This window comes from Nansenia antarctica (assembly GCF_963989245.1).
Source record: "Nansenia antarctica genome assembly, chromosome: 5".
In the NCBI taxonomy this organism is placed as follows: domain Eukaryota; kingdom Metazoa; phylum Chordata; class Actinopteri; order Argentiniformes; family Microstomatidae; genus Nansenia; species Nansenia antarctica.
The window spans coordinates 35,854,503-35,871,532 of NC_137690.1; the positions used below are offsets into that span (position 1 = coordinate 35,854,503).

Below are 17,030 nucleotides of genomic sequence, written 5' to 3' on the forward strand. Positions count from 1 at the left end.
GTGCGTCCGCTCCAAACGGAGCACTGTGATCTCTCCTTGTGAAGAACGGATGATAATACGTGCTTTCCCAAAATGATTTGATGGCAGTCCTGCTGTAGTGTCTCCTGGACCTCCCTGATGACAGCTAGGTGCAGTCGCCATCCTCCTGGACAGGGTTCCCCTCACACCTGAGGTTAGTCTGCCTGGACAGGGTTCCCCTCACACCTGAGGTTAGTCTGCCTGGACAGGGTGCCTGGGAGATGTGTTGCTCTAGGGACAGATGTTCTCCGTGCCAAGCACAGACACCACTGTGGATGAGTCGTCCCACCTTACCAGGACATGGTGTCCCTGTAGGAAGTTGCCTGAGGTCTAATAACTGTCTAAAGGTCTAGACTGTGCAGAGCTCGAGAACAATGACATGCGCTCTGCTCAGTGAGCCTGACCATACACCGTTCATACTGTTCTTTCCTGCCCGGGAGTCGGTAAATATCGACCAATCATCAATGTATGTCAGGACCCGTAAGCCTCTCTCCTGAACACTGGGAGGATGTCTTTGAGACCAGACAGACTGGATATTTATGAGACCAAGGACAGACTGGATGTCTATGAGCCCAAACAGACTGGATGTCTTTGAGACCAGACAGACTGGATGTCTATGAGGCCAAAGATGACTGGATGTCTATGAGGCCAAAGATGACTGGATGTCTATGAGACCAGACAGACTGGATGTCTATGAGACCAGACAGACTGGATGTCTATGAGGCCAAAGATGACTGGATGTCTATGAGACCAGACAGACTGGATGTCTATGAGGCCAAAGATGACTGGATGTCTATGAGGCCAAAGATGACTGGATGTCTATGAGACCAGACAGACTGGATGTCTATGAGGCCAAAGATGACTGGATGTCTATGAGGCCAAAGATGACTGGATGTCTATGAGACCAGACAGACCGGATGTCTATGAGACCAGACAGACTGGATGGCAAGGCTACATCGTCAAAGGCCAACCTGAGAAATCAACCCACAAGCAGGATAAATGCAGATGTGGAAATCAGCATTGTTGAGATCTACCAAGGTGAATCACTGTCTACCTGCTGTATTTATTGACCCAGAAGTTTCTTACTGGCAGACATAATAAGGGTTGTTCGAATTTGACAAATTGTGAAGGAGGTTCAAACTACCATTTCCTACCACCTTTTACCTACGATGCAGTACACTCAAACACTCTGCAGAAAAACGTATTTTTTTGCGAGCTTTCAGTCATAGACCTTCTTCAGGCACAAAGCAGACATGTGAATGCAGTGGTTTTAAGGGTTCAAACAACATCACTTGATTTAGCCAATGCACAACACCTGTGTCAAAAGTTTAACCTAGTGTCAAACATCAAGAGAATTGTAGTCTTAGATTTAGTGGACTACAAAAACATACACAAGTGTTCATGAGACAGGACTTAAAACCTTAAAACCACTGCATTCACTTGTCTGCTTTATGCCTGAAGAAGGTGTATGGCCGAAAGCTCGCAATAAAATGTGTTTTTTGCACAGTGTTTGAGTGTGCGGATGCTGTTATTTTGCACTCTATTGATACTCTTCAGTTCCAGCACGTCAGCAAAGTCTGATCTCGGATGAGCGGTGGTATTTTCACTACCTAGGATGCAGGCAAATAACCTTTACAGAAGCCATTTTAGGAATTTTGCCTCTGATAATGGTACATCATTTGCCCCACAATGCATTGCTCTGATAATGATACCAAAACGACATAATGGTGTAGTTCGACAGGTTAAAACTCTTACGTATTATTCTCTGGTACATTTACTTACCCAATTGTATGCCTGCTGTACCATCTCCTTTGTTGCTATAGGTGAGTTTGTTGAATGGAATATGTGTGTATAATCAGTAAAAATGTGGCTTCACGTCACAGTTAGGTGAATTCAAATTATTCAAGTATAAGTAATTAATTCGAGTTAATTTTAGCACTGCCTTTTCCTTGTGGCTTTTCCATCTATCCATGTAACATTTTTAAACAAGGCAAAGGAAAAGTCACAAAGTAAGAAAACAAGTTGTAACTCAAAAGCCGGGACCAGAAACAACAGCTGAGAGGTGACCAGATTAACACTAGAACAGCCGTGCCTTTTTTACCTACTAAAAGAGCCGCCCTCTTTACAATGGGAAGCTGCTACTTACACAACGACCACTAGTTGGCCGCTTGTAAATTAGCCTGCTTCCTACACAGAAAAACGGCAAAATAGCTTTCTATTAGCTTATCCTGATGTGATTTTGAAAATGTAAGGATACTGGGTGGTAGAACGCATATATCTCGGAAAAATCATGAAAGGAGTCATTTGAAATTTTGCAAAGATATAACATTTTTCTTCACTCACGGCTGTTCTAGTGTTAAACTGCCCAGTTTTAGAACTTTGTGCTAAAATGCGACAACACAGTTCTAACCCTAGAAAAGGATGTAACTGAAGTGATCTTGTTAGCTTGCCAACTTTCCATCACAGAAACAACAATGACAAGCTTGCTAGAAAGCTAGGTTTAACAACTATCTCCTCTTACGACTTAGCTAAGGTTTGGTATCAGCCGTCAGGAGACATTCTAGAACTGGGTAGTTCACATCAACAAAAAACTGCATTCAGAACCGTCTCGTCTCCCCTCTGCTGTTGTATGTTTACCACTAACCTTCCTGTCTGGACTACCCTGAAGACCATGCATGGAGTATTCTCTGTCATGCCACCTTGTGGCCTGGAGCAACTGATCGTAATCTGCACTTCAGGAAGACCCCTAGTGGTCTGGACCCAGAACGCCCTTGGTGGCTCCTCGAGTCATTTTGCGTCAGTGTAGCGCAAACTATTAAGACCTTGGCTGAACGGAGTCTTCATTTCTGATACATTTAATAACATTACAGATGGTGCACAGCAGCGTCTTCCTTCACTTCTTGTTGACTCAACCTCTGTTTGGCGGTTACACAAGCAACAGACAGCAGACATGTAAACCAGGAGGATAAACATGATCGTAACAATGTCATCCATAGCATCAGAAAGGCACGGTACTGAGCACTGTCAGTCCTAGATCCTAGCCAATTCACCATTCAGGTTTTTGATGTGATGCACTGAGGCTCTTCAGAGAAGACATAGAAAATGAAACAGCTCCTAGAGGAGTAGATAAAGTAGAGAGTCGTCCCCCCATGCTATGACATTCAAAGGCTTCTTCCATCACCAAGGTTGGGGGAAACAAGTGGAGATTTTCCGGTTTAATCCAATTCCGGAGGGAGGTCCAGAAATTGTAGGCAGTCTTGGCTCAGTTCCATGTTCACAGGGCCCATTGACCCAGATTTGTCCACACACACACACACACACACACACACACACACACGTACACGTACACGTACACGTACACGTACACACACACACACACACACACACACACACACACTTGCCACTCAATTGGATGGTGCAGTGTGTGCATTTGGCTTTTAAAAGAGTGGATGGGGCAGGGTCGGTAATTGGAGAACATCCTTGGAAACCTGAGATAGAGAAATAGACACCTTAGAGAAATAGACACATGAGACAGAGAACTAGACACCTGAGATAGAGAAACAGTGGTAGTACAAGTAGATTTCAAGTAGCAGTTTTCAACTTTTCCACATTTTGTTGTGTTATAGAGTAGACACTCAATTAAAAATGGATTAAATAAATATAAATATTTGCCATCAATCCACACAACACCCCAGAATGACATGACATTTCAGTACCTTTATTCAAATTGAAATACAGAAATACCTCATGTACATAAGTATTCAGACCCTTTGCTATGACACTTATAATTAGCTAAAATGCAAAAATGTCATCAACAAATGACTAAATAAGGCCTGGACTAGACGTATATGGATATTTATTTAAGCGGATATTTTCGTCCTCGTTTAAAAAAAAAACACTCACATCACAAAAATATCTCTGTCCATACGAAAAGCCAAAACTGAACACGATCTGTCAAATACCGTAGAAGAACGTTATGGGCATGCGCAGTCAGTTGTAATCAAATGGCGGCAGTGACTCAAAACGTAAACAGACCAAACTCTTTGAAACAGACAGAAAAGAAAACTACAAAACAGACAGAAAAGCAAGTTATGGCGACCAAGAAGAAAGCAAAAACGGATTATTTTGTGTGGTTGTTGCTGTTGACAACCGTTTTTCTTCAATGCGTATGTGTGAACGGCTTGACGCTTGACGCTTGACGTCATTGCATCAACACCAGCTCCGTTTAACATAACCACACTGATCCACTCAATCGGATATTTTTTTTATTTCTTCACTTTTTTATCCGTTTAGAGAAAACGTGAGTGAAAACGCTGTGTTCGTATGGTTGAGAGGCCCAATTGTAAAAAAATAAATAAATGCATTTAGAAAAATATCCATATACGTGTTGTCCAGGCCTAAGATGAATTGAGTCAATCTTCATGCAAGGATAATAGTTCATGTGATTTTGGAATTTATATCTTAGGGTCTCTGATTTGCATAGTAATCAATTACACACTGTGTGAATCAGGTTGTCATTCCAAACTGAGCAAATGGAGAGGAACAAAACTGCTCAGAAATGTGACCCTGAAGCCTTGTGTGTGGATTGATTGCAAATTATTTTAATTGAATCCATTTTAAATTGAATCTATAACACAACAAAACGTGAAGTAGTCTGAATACTTTCAGAAGGCACTGTATATATGGAAATAATTCAGTTTGTTTAATGTTACTAAAACCAAAGACTGAATGTGATGGAATCATTATGTTAAGATACAGGAGTTATAATTTCACTGTACCTTCCATGTTGACTCCTGGGTGAGGCTTCATTCATTTCCATGGAAACAGCAGTTATAAAAGTATTCACTTCATAAAAAATAAAAAATAAAAAGTCTGGTTCTGTTCAGCCTATTTGGTCCATAAAACCAGCCGCTAGGTCAAAAGGTCAGGACTGAAGGTCAGGGTCAACAAAAAACTGTTTGTTTTATGCAAATCCTTTTATACAAAGAGGAGATGTACATGGGAGTACATTTCCTGCTTGTCAGAAGCAGGTGTAAAAGATGACCTCATAGACAGGTCTAGTAGATGACCTCATAGACAGGTCTAGTAGATGACCTCATAGACAGGTCTAGTAGATGACCTCATAGACAGGTCTAGTAGATGACCTCATAGACAGTGGCCTTCTTATCACCGGAGCCCGTCACAATGTACTTGTCATCCACAGAGATGTCACAGCTGAGCACTGAGGACGATTCTTTAGACTGAGGAAGGAGGGAGAGAGAGTTGGGTGGGGGGGGGGGGGGGGCAAGAGAGACAAGGAATAGAGGGAGAGAAGACATGGAAAACAAGAGAAAGTGGGGGAGCAAAAGAGAGAGACAGGAAGATAAAGAAATGGGGTAAGAAGAGAATTGGAGATGGAGAAAAGGAAAGAGAAAGACTGATCCTGTATTATGGTCGGTATTAGATAACATAGCAATTGACGTGATTGGTCAACCAAACATATGTGACACGTTCTAGTGTTTTGGTCCGCATGTCGGCAACCGATCAAAATGTTCGGACTTTTATTTTGAAACACGGAACTACCTTTCAACGTTGTTGAGAATCACAACACAAACTCGCTAGTCAAGCCAAAATACTCCAAAGCAATGGATTGGGTGAGTAATCCCCCCCATCTAGTTATAACATGACTTTACCTTGTTAGCAGGCTCACAAAACAAGCTGTGTTAGTTGACTAGCGATGTTTCATTGATTTTCAACAACACAGAAATGTATTTACATTTTTCGAAAGAAACGTCCAAACATTAAATTGAATTCCGACAAGCGGACCAAAACATTAGAAGGTGTCATCGATGCTAGCTCTGTCAGTGCCACAGTAGACTGTACTCACCTGGAATATGCTGGCCCCGTAAGGTGTCCTCCACGCATTCAGCAGGTTGTCCTTCCCTGTGCTCACAAACCATTTGCCTACACAGAGACACGAAAGGCAGAACTTGTAAACTTGTGGTTCAAAGGGATCTGATTCAAATATACAGGAATAACATTTCCCCCCCCCCGCCCCCAACAAAAAAAATACATCTAAATACAGTAAATGGACTGCACTTATATAGTGCCTTTATCCAAAGCGCTTTACAACAGCCTCTCATTCACCCATTCACACACACATTCACACACCAATGGCGGCAAGCTACCATGCAAGGCGCCGGCCCGCTCACTGGGAGGAATTTGGGGTTCAGTGTCTTGCCCAAGGACACTTCGACATGTGGCCAGCTGGGACTCGAACCACTGATCTGCCAACCTTGCGATCATTAGACGGCAGCTCTACCTCCTGCGCCACAGCTGCCGCATACCAAATAATGACAGGCAGACTCTTACCACAGTGGGCGAACTTGAGAGACAGCACACAGCTCTCGTGGAGGTGGAGCTGGTATTTGTCAGGTTTGGTGACGTGTAGGACCTCCACATTGCTGTTCTCCATCCCCACCGCAAGCCACTCCCCCGTTGGACAGTAGCCCAGAGAGAAGATCTACGGCAGAGAAGACATTCACGCGCATGCACGCATACAGTACCAGTCAATCGTTTGGACGTGAATGGGAAAGTGGGTCCAACCTTTTTGACTGGTACTGTACAGTACACGTTCAAAATGGTGCATGACCCTGTAAGTTGAAGACATGTTTGTGTAGCTGTAGTCTGCCGTCTATCGCTTGACAGGCGCACTATGTCAGTGAGTCAGTTTCAGTGTGTGCACTGTATATGTGTGTGTTTGTGTATATATATATATATACTGTATATATATATATATACCTGTGAGGTGAAGTCGTGTTGCTGCAGCTGCCGTCCCTCTCTCAGGTCCCAGGAGCGGACGGTGTTGTCCAGCCCTCCCGTCCACAGCTTGGTGCCGTCGTTGGAGATGTCGATACAGCTGGCCCCGTCCGTGTGACCCTGGAACTGCCTGTGTAAACATTACGCCCAGATTACGTTTAGAGAGGAGTGAGGTTTAGAGAGGAGAGAGGTTTAGAGGGGAGTGGGGTTTAGAGAGGAGCGGGGTTTAGAGAGGAGTGAGGTTTAGAGAGGAGTGAGGTTTAGAGAGGAGTGAGGTTTAGATAGGAGTGAGGTTTAGAGAGGAGTGAGGTTTAGAGAGGAGAGAGGTTTAGAGAGGAGTGAGGTTTAGAGTGGGTTAGAGAGGATTGAGGGTTAGAGAAGAGTGAGGTTTAGAAAGGAGTGAGGAGGTTTAGAGAGGAGTGAGGTTTAGGGAGGAGTGAGGTTTAGAAAGGAGTGAGGTTTAGAGAGGAGTGAGGTTTAGAGAGGAGGTTTAGAGAGGAGTGAGGTTTAGAGAGGAGTGAGGTTTAGAGAGGAGTGCGGTTTAGGGAGGAGTGAGGTTTAGAGAGGAGGTTAACAGAAGAGTGAGGTTGAGAGAGGAGTGAGGTTTAGAGAGGAGTGAGGTTTAGAGAGGAGTGAGGTTTAGAGAGGAGCGGGGTTTAGAGAGGAGTGAGGTTTAGAGAGGAGTGAGGTTTAGAGAGGAGTGAGGTTTAGGGAGGAGTGAGGTTTAGAGAGGAGTGAGGTTTAGAGAGGAGTGAGATTTAGAGAGGAGTGAGGTTTAGAGAGGAGGTTTACAGAGGAGTGAGGTTTAGAGAGGAGTGAGTTTTAGAGAGGAGTTAGGTTTAGAGAGTAGTGAGGTTTAGAGAGGAGTGAGGTTTAGAGAGGAGTGAGGTTTAGGGAGGAGTGAGGTTTAGGGAGGAGTGAGGTTTAGGGAGGAGTGAGGTTTAGAGAGGAGTGAGGTTTTGAGAGGAGTGAGGCTTAGAAAGGAGGTTTACAGAGGAGTGAGGTTTAGAGAGGAGGTTTAGAAAGGAGTGAGGTTTACAGAGGAGTGAGGTTTAGAGAGGAGTGAGGTTTACAGAGGAGTGAGGTTTAGAGAGGAGTGAGGTTTAGGGAGGAGTGAAGTTTAGAGAGGAGGTTTAGAGAGGAGTGAGGTTTATAGAGGAGGATTAGAGAGGAGTGAGGTTTAGAGAGGAGGTTAAGAGAATATGTTTAGAGAGGAGTGAGGTTTAGAGAGGGTTGAGGTTTAGAGAGGAGTGAGATTTCGAGAGGAGTGAGGTTTAGAAGGGAGGTTTAGAGAGTATGTTTAGAGAGGAGTGAGGTTTAGAGAGGAGTGAGGTTTAGAGATGAGGTTTACAGAGGAGTGAGTTTTAGAGAGGAGTGAGGTTTAGAGAGGAGTGAGGTTTAGAGAGGAGTGAGGTTTAGAGAGGAGTGATGTTTAGAGAGGAGCGGGGTTTAGAGAGGAGTGAGGTTTAGAGAGGAGGTTTACAGAGGAGTGAGGTTTAGAGAGGAGGTTTAGAAAGGAGTGAGGTTTACAGAGGAGTGAGGTTTAGAGAGGAGTGAGGTTTATAGAGGAGCGGGGTTTTGAGAGGAGTGAGGTTTAGAGAGGAGTGAGGTTTAGAGAGGAGGTTTACAGAGGAGTGAGGTTTAGAGAGGAGGTTTAGAAAGGAGTGAGGTTTACAGAGGAGTGAGGTTTAGGGAGGAGTGAGGTTTAGAGAGGAGTGAGGTTTAGGGAGGAGTGAGGTTTAGAGAGGAGTGAGGTTTAGAGAGGAGTGAGGTTTAGAGAGGAGTGAGGTTTAGAGAGGAGGTTTAGAGAGAAGTGAGGTTTAGAGAGGAGTGAGGTTTATAGAGGAGGATTAGAGAGGAGTGAGGTTTAGAGAGGAGGTTAAGAGAAGAGGTTTAGAGAGAAGTGAGGTTTAGAGAGGAGTGAGGTGTAAAGAGGAGTTACGTTTAGAGAGGAGTGAGGTTTAGAAAGGAGTGAGGTTTAGAGAGGAGTGAGGTTTAGAGAGGAGTGAGGTTTAGAGAGGAGTGAGGTTTAGAGATGAGGTTTACAGAGGAGTGGGTTTTAGAGAGGAGTGAGGTTTAGAGAGGAGTGAGGTTTAGAGAGGAGTGAGGTTTAGAGAGGAGCGGGGTTTAGAGAGGAGTGATGTTTAGAGAGGAGTGATGTTTACAGAGGAGTGAGGTTTAGAGAGGAGGTTTAGAGAGGAGTGAGGTTTAGAGAGGAGTGAGGTTTAGAGAGGAGTGAGGTTTAGGGAGGAGTGAGGTTTAGAGAGGAGGTTTAGAGAGGAGTGAGGTTTAGAGAGGAGTGAGGTTTATAGAGGAGGATTAGAGAGGAGTGAGGTTTAGAGAGGAGGTTAAGAGAAGATGTTTAGAGAGGAGTGAGGTTTAGAGAGAAGTGAGGTTTAGAGAGGAGTGAGGTGTAAAGAGGAGTTACGTTTAGAGAGGAGTGAGGTTTAGAGAGGTTTGAGGTTTAGAGAGGAGTGAGATTTCGAGAGGAGTGAGGTTTAGAAGGGAGGTTTAGAGAGTATGTTTAGAGAGGAGTGAGGTTTAGAGAGGAGTGAGGTTTTGAGAGGAGTGAGGTTTAGAGATGAGGTTTACAGAGGAGTGAGTTTTAGAGAGGAGTGAGGTTTAGAGAGGAGTGAGGTTTAGAGAGGAGTGATGTTTAGAGAGGAGCGGGGTTTAGAGAGGAGTGAGGTTTAGAGAGGAGTGAGGTTTAGAGAGGAGGTTTACAGAGGAGTGAGGTTTAGAGAGGAGGTTTAGAAAGGAGTGAGGTTTACAGAGGAGTGAGGTTTAGAGAGGAGTGAGGTTTAGGGAGGAGTGAGGTTTAGAGAGGAGGTTTAGAGAGGAGTGAGGTTTAGAGAGGAGTGAGGTTTATAGAGGAGGATTAGAGAGGAGTGAGGTTTAGAGAGGAGTGAGGTTTAGAGAGGAGCGGGGTTTAGAGAGGAGTGAGGTTTAGAGAGGAGTGAGGTTTAGAGAGGAGGTTTACAGAGGAGTGAGGTTTAGAGAGGAGGTTTAGAAAGGAGTGAGGTTTACAGAGGAGTGAGGTTTAGAGAGGAGTGAGGTTTAGGGAGGAGTGAGGTTTAGAGAGGAGTGAGGTTTAGGGAGGAGTGAGGTTTAGAGAGGAGGTTTAGAGAGGAGTGAGGTTTAGAGAGGAGTGAGGTTTAGGGAGGAGTGAGGTTTAGTGAGGAGGTTTAGAGAGGAGTGAGGTTTAGAGAGGAGTGAGGTTTATAGAGGAGGATTAGAGAGGAGTGAGGTTTAGAGAGGAGGTTAAGAGAAGAGGTTTAGAGAGAAGTGAGGTTTAGAGAGGAGTGAGGTGTAAAGAGGAGTTACGTTTAGAGAGGAGTGAGGTTTAGAAAGGAGTGAGGTTTAGAGAGGAGTGAGATTTAGAGAGGAGTGAGGTTTAGAGAGGAGTGAGGTTTAGAGAGGAGTGAGGTTTAGAGAGGAGTGTTGTTTAGAGAGGAGTGAGATTTAGAGAGGAATGAGATTAAGAGAAGAGTGAGGTTTAGAAAGGAGGTTTACAGAGGAGTGAGGTTTAGGGAGGAGTGAGGTTTAGAGAGGAGTGAGGTTTAGGAGTGAGGTTTACAGAGGAGTGAGGTTTAGAGAGGAGGTTAAGAGAGGAGTGAGGTTTAGAGAGGAGTGAGGTTTAGAGAGGAGTGAGGTTTAGAGAGGAGGTTTACAGAGGAGTGAGGTTTAGAGAGGAGTGAGGTTTAGGAGTGAGGTTTAGAGAGGAGAGAGGTTTAGAGAGGAGTGAGGTTTAGAGAGGAGTGAGGTTTAGGGAGGAGTGAGGTTTAGAGAGGAGTGAGGTTTAGAGAGGAGTGAGATTTAAAGAGGAGTGAGGTTTAGAAAGGAGGTTTACAGAGGAGTGAGTTTTAGAGAGGAGTTAGGTTTAGAGAGTAGTGAGGTTTAGAGAGGAGTGAGGTTTAGAGAGGAGTGAGGTTTAGGGAGGAGTGAGGTTTAGGGAGGAGTGAGGTTTAGAGAGGAGTGAGGTTTAGAGAGGAGTGAGGTTTTGAGAGGAGTGAGGCTTAGAGAGGAGTGAGGTTTAGAGAGGAGCGGGGTTTAGAGAGGAGTGAGGTTTAGAGAGGAGGTTTTGAGAGGAGTGAGGTTTAGAGAGGAGTGAGGTTTAGAGAGGAGTGAGGTTTAGAAAGGAGGTTTAGAGAGGAGTGAGGTTTAGAGAGGAGTGAGGTTTAGAGAGGAGAGAGGTTTAGAGAGGAGTGAGGTTTAGAGAGGAGTGAGGTTTAGAAAAGAGAGAGGTTTAGAGAGGAGAGAGGTTTAGGGAGGAGTGAGGTTTAGAGAGGAGGTTTAGAGAGGAGTGAGATTTAGAGAGGAGTGAGGTTTTGAGAGGAGTGAGGCTTAGAGATGAGGTTTAGAGAGGAGTGAGTTTTAGAGAGGAGGTTTAGAAAGGAGTGAGGTTTACAGAGGAGTGAGGTTTAGAGAGGAGTGAGGTTTAGGGAGGAGTGAGGTTTAGAGAGGAGTGAGGTTTAGGGAGGAGTGAGGTTTAGAGAGGAGGTTTAGAGAGGAGTGAGGTTTAGGGAGGAGTGAGGTTTAGTGAGGAGGTTTAGAGAGGAGTGAGGTTTAGAGAGGAGTGAGGTTTATAGAGGAGGATTAGAGAGGAGTGAGGTTTAGAGAGGAGGTTAAGAGAAGAGGTTTAGAGAGAAGTGAGGTTTAGAGAGGAGTGAGGTGTAAAGAGGAGTTACGTTTAGAGAGGAGTGAGGTTTAGAAAGGAGTGAGGTTTAGAGAGGAGTGAGATTTAGAGAGGAGTGAGGTTTAGAGAGGAGTGAGGTTTAGAGAGGAGTGAGGTTTAGAGAGGAGTGTTGTTTAGAGAGGAGTGAGATTTAGAGAGGAATGAGATTAAGAGAAGAGTGAGGTTTAGAAAGGAGGTTTACAGAGGAGTGAGGTTTAGGGAGGAGTGAGGTTTAGAGAGGAGTGAGGTTTAGGAGTGAGGTTTACAGAGGAGTGAGGTTTAGAGAGGAGGTTAAGAGAGGAGTGAGGTTTAGAGAGGAGTGAGGTTTAGAGAGGAGTGAGGTTTAGAGAGGAGGTTTACAGAGGAGTGAGGTTTAGAGAGGAGTGAGGTTTAGGAGTGAGGTTTAGAGAGGAGAGAGGTTTAGAGAGGAGTGAGGTTTAGAGAGGAGTGAGGTTTAGGGAGGAGTGAGGTTTAGAGAGGAGTGAGGTTTAGAGAGGAGTGAGATTTAAAGAGGAGTGAGGTTTAGAGAGGAGGTTTACAGAGGAGTGAGTTTTAGAGAGGAGTTAGGTTTAGAGAGTAGTGAGGTTTAGAGAGGAGTGAGGTTTAGAGAGGAGTGAGGTTTAGGGAGGAGTGAGGTTTAGGGAGGAGTGAGGTTTAGAGAGGAGTGAGGTTTAGAGAGGAGTGAGGTTTTGAGAGGAGTGAGGCTTAGAGAGGAGTGAGGTTTAGAGAGGAGCGGGGTTTAGAGAGGAGTGAGGTTTAGAGAGGAGGTTTTGAGAGGAGTGAGGTTTAGAGAGGAGTGAGGTTTAGAGAGGAGTGAGGTTTAGAAAGGAGGTTTAGAGAGGAGTGAGGTTTAGAGAGGAGTGAGGTTTAGAGAGGAGAGAGGTTTAGAGAGGAGTGAGGTTTAGAGAGGAGTGAGGTTTAGAAAAGAGAGAGGTTTAGAGAGGAGAGAGGTTTAGGGAGGAGTGAGGTTTAGAGAGGAGGTTTAGAGAGGAGTGAGATTTAGAGAGGAGTGAGGTTTTGAGAGGAGTGAGGCTTAGAGATGAGGTTTAGAGAGGAGTGAGTTTTAGAGAGGAGTGAGGTTTAGAGAGGAGTGAGGTTTAGAGAGGAGTGAGGTTTAGAGGGGAGTGGGGTTTAGAGAGGAGCGGGGTTTAGAGAGGAGTGAGGTTTAGAGAGGAGTGAGGTTTAGAGAGGAGGTTTACAGAGGAGTGAGGTTTAGAGAGGAGGTTAAGAAAGGAGTGAGGTTTACAGAGGAGTGAGTTTTAGAGAGGAGTGAGGTTTAGGGAGGAGTGAAGTTTAGAGAGGAGGTTTAGAGAGGAGTGAGGTTTAGAGAGGAGTGAGGTTTATAGAGGAGGATTAGAGAGGAGTGAGGTTTAGAGAGGAGGTTAAGAGAAGATGTTTAGAGAGGAGTGAGGTTTAGAGAGAAGTGAGGTTTAGAGAGGAGTGAGGTGTAAAGAGGAGTTACGTTTAGAGAGGAGTGAGGTTTAGAGAGGATTGAGGTTTACAGAGGAGTGAGGTTTAGAGAGGAGGTTTAGAGAGGAGTGAGGTTTAGAGAGGAGGTTTAGAGAGGAGTGAGGTTTAGAGAGGAGTGAGGTTTAGAGAGGAGGTTTAGAGAGGAGTGAGGTTTAGAGAGGAGTGAGGTTTAGAGAGGAGTGAGGTTTAGAGAGGAGTGAGGTTTAGAGAGGAGGTTTACAGAGGAGTGAGGTTTAGAGAGGAGGTTTAGAAAGGAGTGAGGTTTACAGAGGAGTGAGGTTTAGAGAGGAGTGAGGTTTAGGGAGGAGTGAGGTTTAGAGAGGAGGTTTAGAGAGGAGTGAGGTTTAGAGAGGAGTGAGGTTTATAGAGGAGGATTAGAGAGGAGTGAGGTTTAGAGAGGAGGTTAAGAGAAGAGGTTTAGAGAGAAGTGAGGTTTAGAGAGGAGTGAGGTGTAAAGAGGAGTTATGTTTAGAGAGGAGTGAGGTTTAGAAAGGAGTGAGGTTTAGAGAGGAGTGAGATTTCGAGAGGAGTGAGGTTTAGAAGGGAGGTTTACAGAGGAGTGAGGTTTAGACAGGAGTGAGTTTTAGAGAGGAGTGAGGTATAGAGAGGAGTGAGGTTTAGAGAGGACGTTTAGAGAGGAGTGAGGTTTAGAGAAGAGGTTAAGAGAGTATGTTTAGAGAGGAGTGAGGTTTAGAGAGGAGTGAGGTTTAGAGAGGAGGTTTTGAGAGGAGTGAGGTTTAGAGAGGAGTGAGGTTTAGAGAGGAGTGAGGTTTAGAAAGGAGGTTTAGAGAGTATGTTTAGAAAGGAGTGAGGTTTAGAGAGGAGTGAGATTTAGAGAGGAGTGAGGTTTAGAGAGGAGAGAGGTTTAGAGAGGAGTGAGGTTTAGAGAGGAGTGAGGTTTAGAAAAGAGAGAGGTTTAGAGAGGAGAGAGGTTTAGGGAGGAGTGAGGTTTAGAGAGGAGTGAGGCTTAGAGATGAGGTTTACAGAGGAGTGCGTTTTAGAGAGGAGTGAGGTTTAGAGAGGAGTGAGGTTTAGAGAGGAGTGAGGTTTAGAGGGGAGTGAGGTTTAGAGAGGAGTAAGGTTTAGAGAGGAGGTTTACAGAGGAGTGAGGTTTAGAGAGGAGGTTAAGAAAGGAGTGAGGTTTACAGAGGAGTGAGTTTTAGAGAGGAGTGAGGTTTAGGGAGGAGTGAAGTTTAGAGAGGAGTGAGGTTTATAGAGGAGGATTAGAGAGGAGTGAGGTTTAGAGAGGAGGTTAAGAGAATATGTTTAGAGAGGAGTGAGGTTTAGAGAGAAGTGAGGTTTAGAGAGGAGTGAGGTGTAAAGAGGAGTTACGTTTAGAGAGGAGTGAGGTTTAGAAAGGATTGAGGTTTAGAGAGGAGTGAGATTTCGAGAGGAGTGAGGTTTAGAAGGGAGGTTTAGAGAGTATGTTTAGAGAGGAGTGAGGTTTAGAGAGGAGTGAGGTTTTGAGAGGAGTGAGGTTTAGAGATGAGGTTTACAGAGGAGTGAGTTTTAGAGAGGAGTGAGGTTTAGAGAGGAGTGAGGTTTAGAGAGGAGTGAGGTTTAGAGAGGAGTGATGTTTAGAGAGGAGCGGGTTTAGAGAGGAGTGAGGTTTAGAGAGGAGTGAGGTTTAGAAAAGAGAGAGGTTTAGAGAGGAGAGAGGTTTAGGGAGGAGTGAGGTTTAGAGAGGAGTGAGGTTTATAGAGGAGGATTAGAGAGGAGTGAGGTTTAGAGAGGAGGTTAAGAGAAGATGTTTAGAGAGGAGTGAGGTTTAGAGAGAAGTGAGGTTTAGAGAGGAGTGAGGTGTAAAGAGGAGTTACGTTTAGAGAGGAGTGAGGTTTAGAGAGGATTGAGGTTTACAGAGGAGTGAGGTTTAGAGAGGAGGTTTAGAGAGGAGTGAGGTTTAGAGAGGAGGTTTAGAGAGGAGTGAGGTTTAGAGAGGAGTGAGGTTTAGAGAGGAGTGAGGTTTAGAGAGGAGGTTTAGAGAGGAGTGAGGTTTAGAGAGGAGTGAGGTTTAGAGAGGAGTGAGGTTTAGAGAGGAGTGAGGTTTAGAGAGGAGGTTTACAGAGGAGTGAGGTTTAGAGAGGAGGTTTAGAAAGGAGTGAGGTTTACAGAGGAGTGAGGTTTAGAGAGGAGTGAGGTTTAGGGAGGAGTGAGGTTTAGAGAGGAGGTTTAGAGAGGAGTGAGGTTTAGAGAGGAGTGAGGTTTATAGAGGAGGATTAGAGAGGAGTGAGGTTTAGAGAGGAGGTTAAGAGAAGAGGTTTAGAGAGAAGTGAGGTTTAGAGAGGAGTGAGGTGTAAAGAGGAGTTATGTTTAGAGAGGAGTGAGGTTTAGAAAGGAGTGAGGTTTAGAGAGGAGTGAGATTTCGAGAGGAGTGAGGTTTAGAAGGGAGGTTTACAGAGGAGTGAGGTTTAGACAGGAGTGAGTTTTAGAGAGGAGTGAGGTATAGAGAGGAGTGAGGTTTAGAGAGGACGTTTAGAGAGGAGTGAGGTTTAGAGAAGAGGTTAAGAGAGTATGTTTAGAGAGGAGTGAGGTTTAGAGAGGAGTGAGGTTTAGAGAGGAGGTTTTGAGAGGAGTGAGGTTTAGAGAGGAGTGAGGTTTAGAGAGGAGTGAGGTTTAGAAAGGAGGTTTAGAGAGTATGTTTAGAAAGGAGTGAGGTTTAGAGAGGAGTGAGAGTTAGAGAGGAGTGAGGTTTAGAGAGGAGAGAGGTTTAGAGAGGAGTGAGGTTTAGAGAGGAGTGAGGTTTAGAAAAGAGAGAGGTTTAGAGAGGAGAGAGGTTTAGGGAGGAGTGAGGTTTAGAGAGGAGTGAGGCTTAGAGATGAGGTTTACAGAGGAGTGCGTTTTAGAGAGGAGTGAGGTTTAGAGAGGAGTGAGGTTTAGAGAGGAGTGAGGTTTAGAGGGGAGTGAGGTTTAGAGAGGAGTAAGGTTTAGAGAGGAGGTTTACAGAGGAGTGAGGTTTAGAGAGGAGGTTAAGAAAGGAGTGAGGTTTACAGAGGAGTGAGTTTTAGAGAGGAGTGAGGTTTAGGGAGGAGTGAAGTTTAGAGAGGAGTGAGGTTTATAGAGGAGGATTAGAGAGGAGTGAGGTTTAGAGAGGAGGTTAAGAGAATATGTTTAGAGAGGAGTGAGGTTTAGAGAGAAGTGAGGTTTAGAGAGGAGTGAGGTGTAAAGAGGAGTTACGTTTAGAGAGGAGTGAGGTTTAGAAAGGATTGAGGTTTAGAGAGGAGTGAGATTTCGAGAGGAGTGAGGTTTAGAAGGGAGGTTTAGAGAGTATGTTTAGAGAGGAGTGAGGTTTAGAGAGGAGTGAGGTTTTGAGAGGAGTGAGGTTTAGAGATGAGGTTTACAGAGGAGTGAGTTTTAGAGAGGAGTGAGGTTTAGAGAGGAGTGAGGTTTAGAGAGGAGTGAGGTTTAGAGAGGAGTGATGTTTAGAGAGGAGCGGGTTTAGAGAGGAGTGAGGTTTAGAGAGGAGTGAGGTTTAGAAAAGAGAGAGGTTTAGAGAGGAGAGAGGTTTAGGGAGGAGTGAGGTTTAGAGAGGAGTGAGGTTTAGAAAAGAGAGAGGTTTAGAGAGGAGAGAGGTTTAGGGAGGAGTGAGGTTTAGAGAGGAGGTTTAGAGAGGAGTGAGGTTTTGAGAGGAGTGAGGTTTAGAGGGGAGTGAGGTTTAGAGAGGAGCGGGGTTTAGAGAGGAGTGAGGTTTAGAGAGGAGTGAGGTTTAGAGAGGAGGTTTACAGAGGAGTGAGGTTTAGAGAGGAGGTTTAGAGAGGAGTGAGGTTTAGAGAGGAGTGAGGTTTTGAGAGGAGTGAGGTTTAGAGGGGAGTGAGGTTTAGAGAGGAGCGGGGTTTAGAGAGGAGTGAGGTTTAGAGAGGAGTGAGGTTTAGAGGGGAGTGAGGTTTAGAGAGGAGTGAGGTGTAAAGAGGAGTTACGTTTAGAGAGGAGTGAGGCTTAGAGATGAGGTTTACAGAGGAGTGAGTTTTAGAGAGGAGTGAGGTTTAGAGAGGAGTGAGGTTTAGAGAGGAGTGAGGTTTAGAGGGGATTGAGGTTTAGAGAGGAGCGGGGTTTAGAGAGGAGTGAGGTTTAG

The 17,030-nt window shown here is 44.8% G+C and overlaps 1 protein-coding gene across 12 annotated transcripts in view; it reads right to left on the bottom strand.

Moving 5' to 3' along the window:
- Positions 1–5,150: 5,150 nt before the first annotated feature.
- The window catches only part of LOC308157521 (transducin-like enhancer protein 4), a gene marked incomplete at both ends in the record, with an annotated part of 91,864 nt that continues 79,984 nt past the window's right edge, over positions 5,151–17,030 (bottom strand). For all 12 annotated transcript variants that reach the window (XM_080531089.1, XM_080531091.1, XM_080531090.1 and 9 more), the window contains 4 exons: positions 5,151–5,258; positions 5,885–5,961; positions 6,370–6,520; positions 6,799–6,946. In XM_080531089.1, the coding sequence (XP_080387215.1) occupies positions 5,151–5,258; positions 5,885–5,961; positions 6,370–6,520; positions 6,799–6,946 (484 nt within the window). The remainder of the gene's footprint in view (positions 5,259–5,884; positions 5,962–6,369; positions 6,521–6,798; positions 6,947–17,030) is intronic.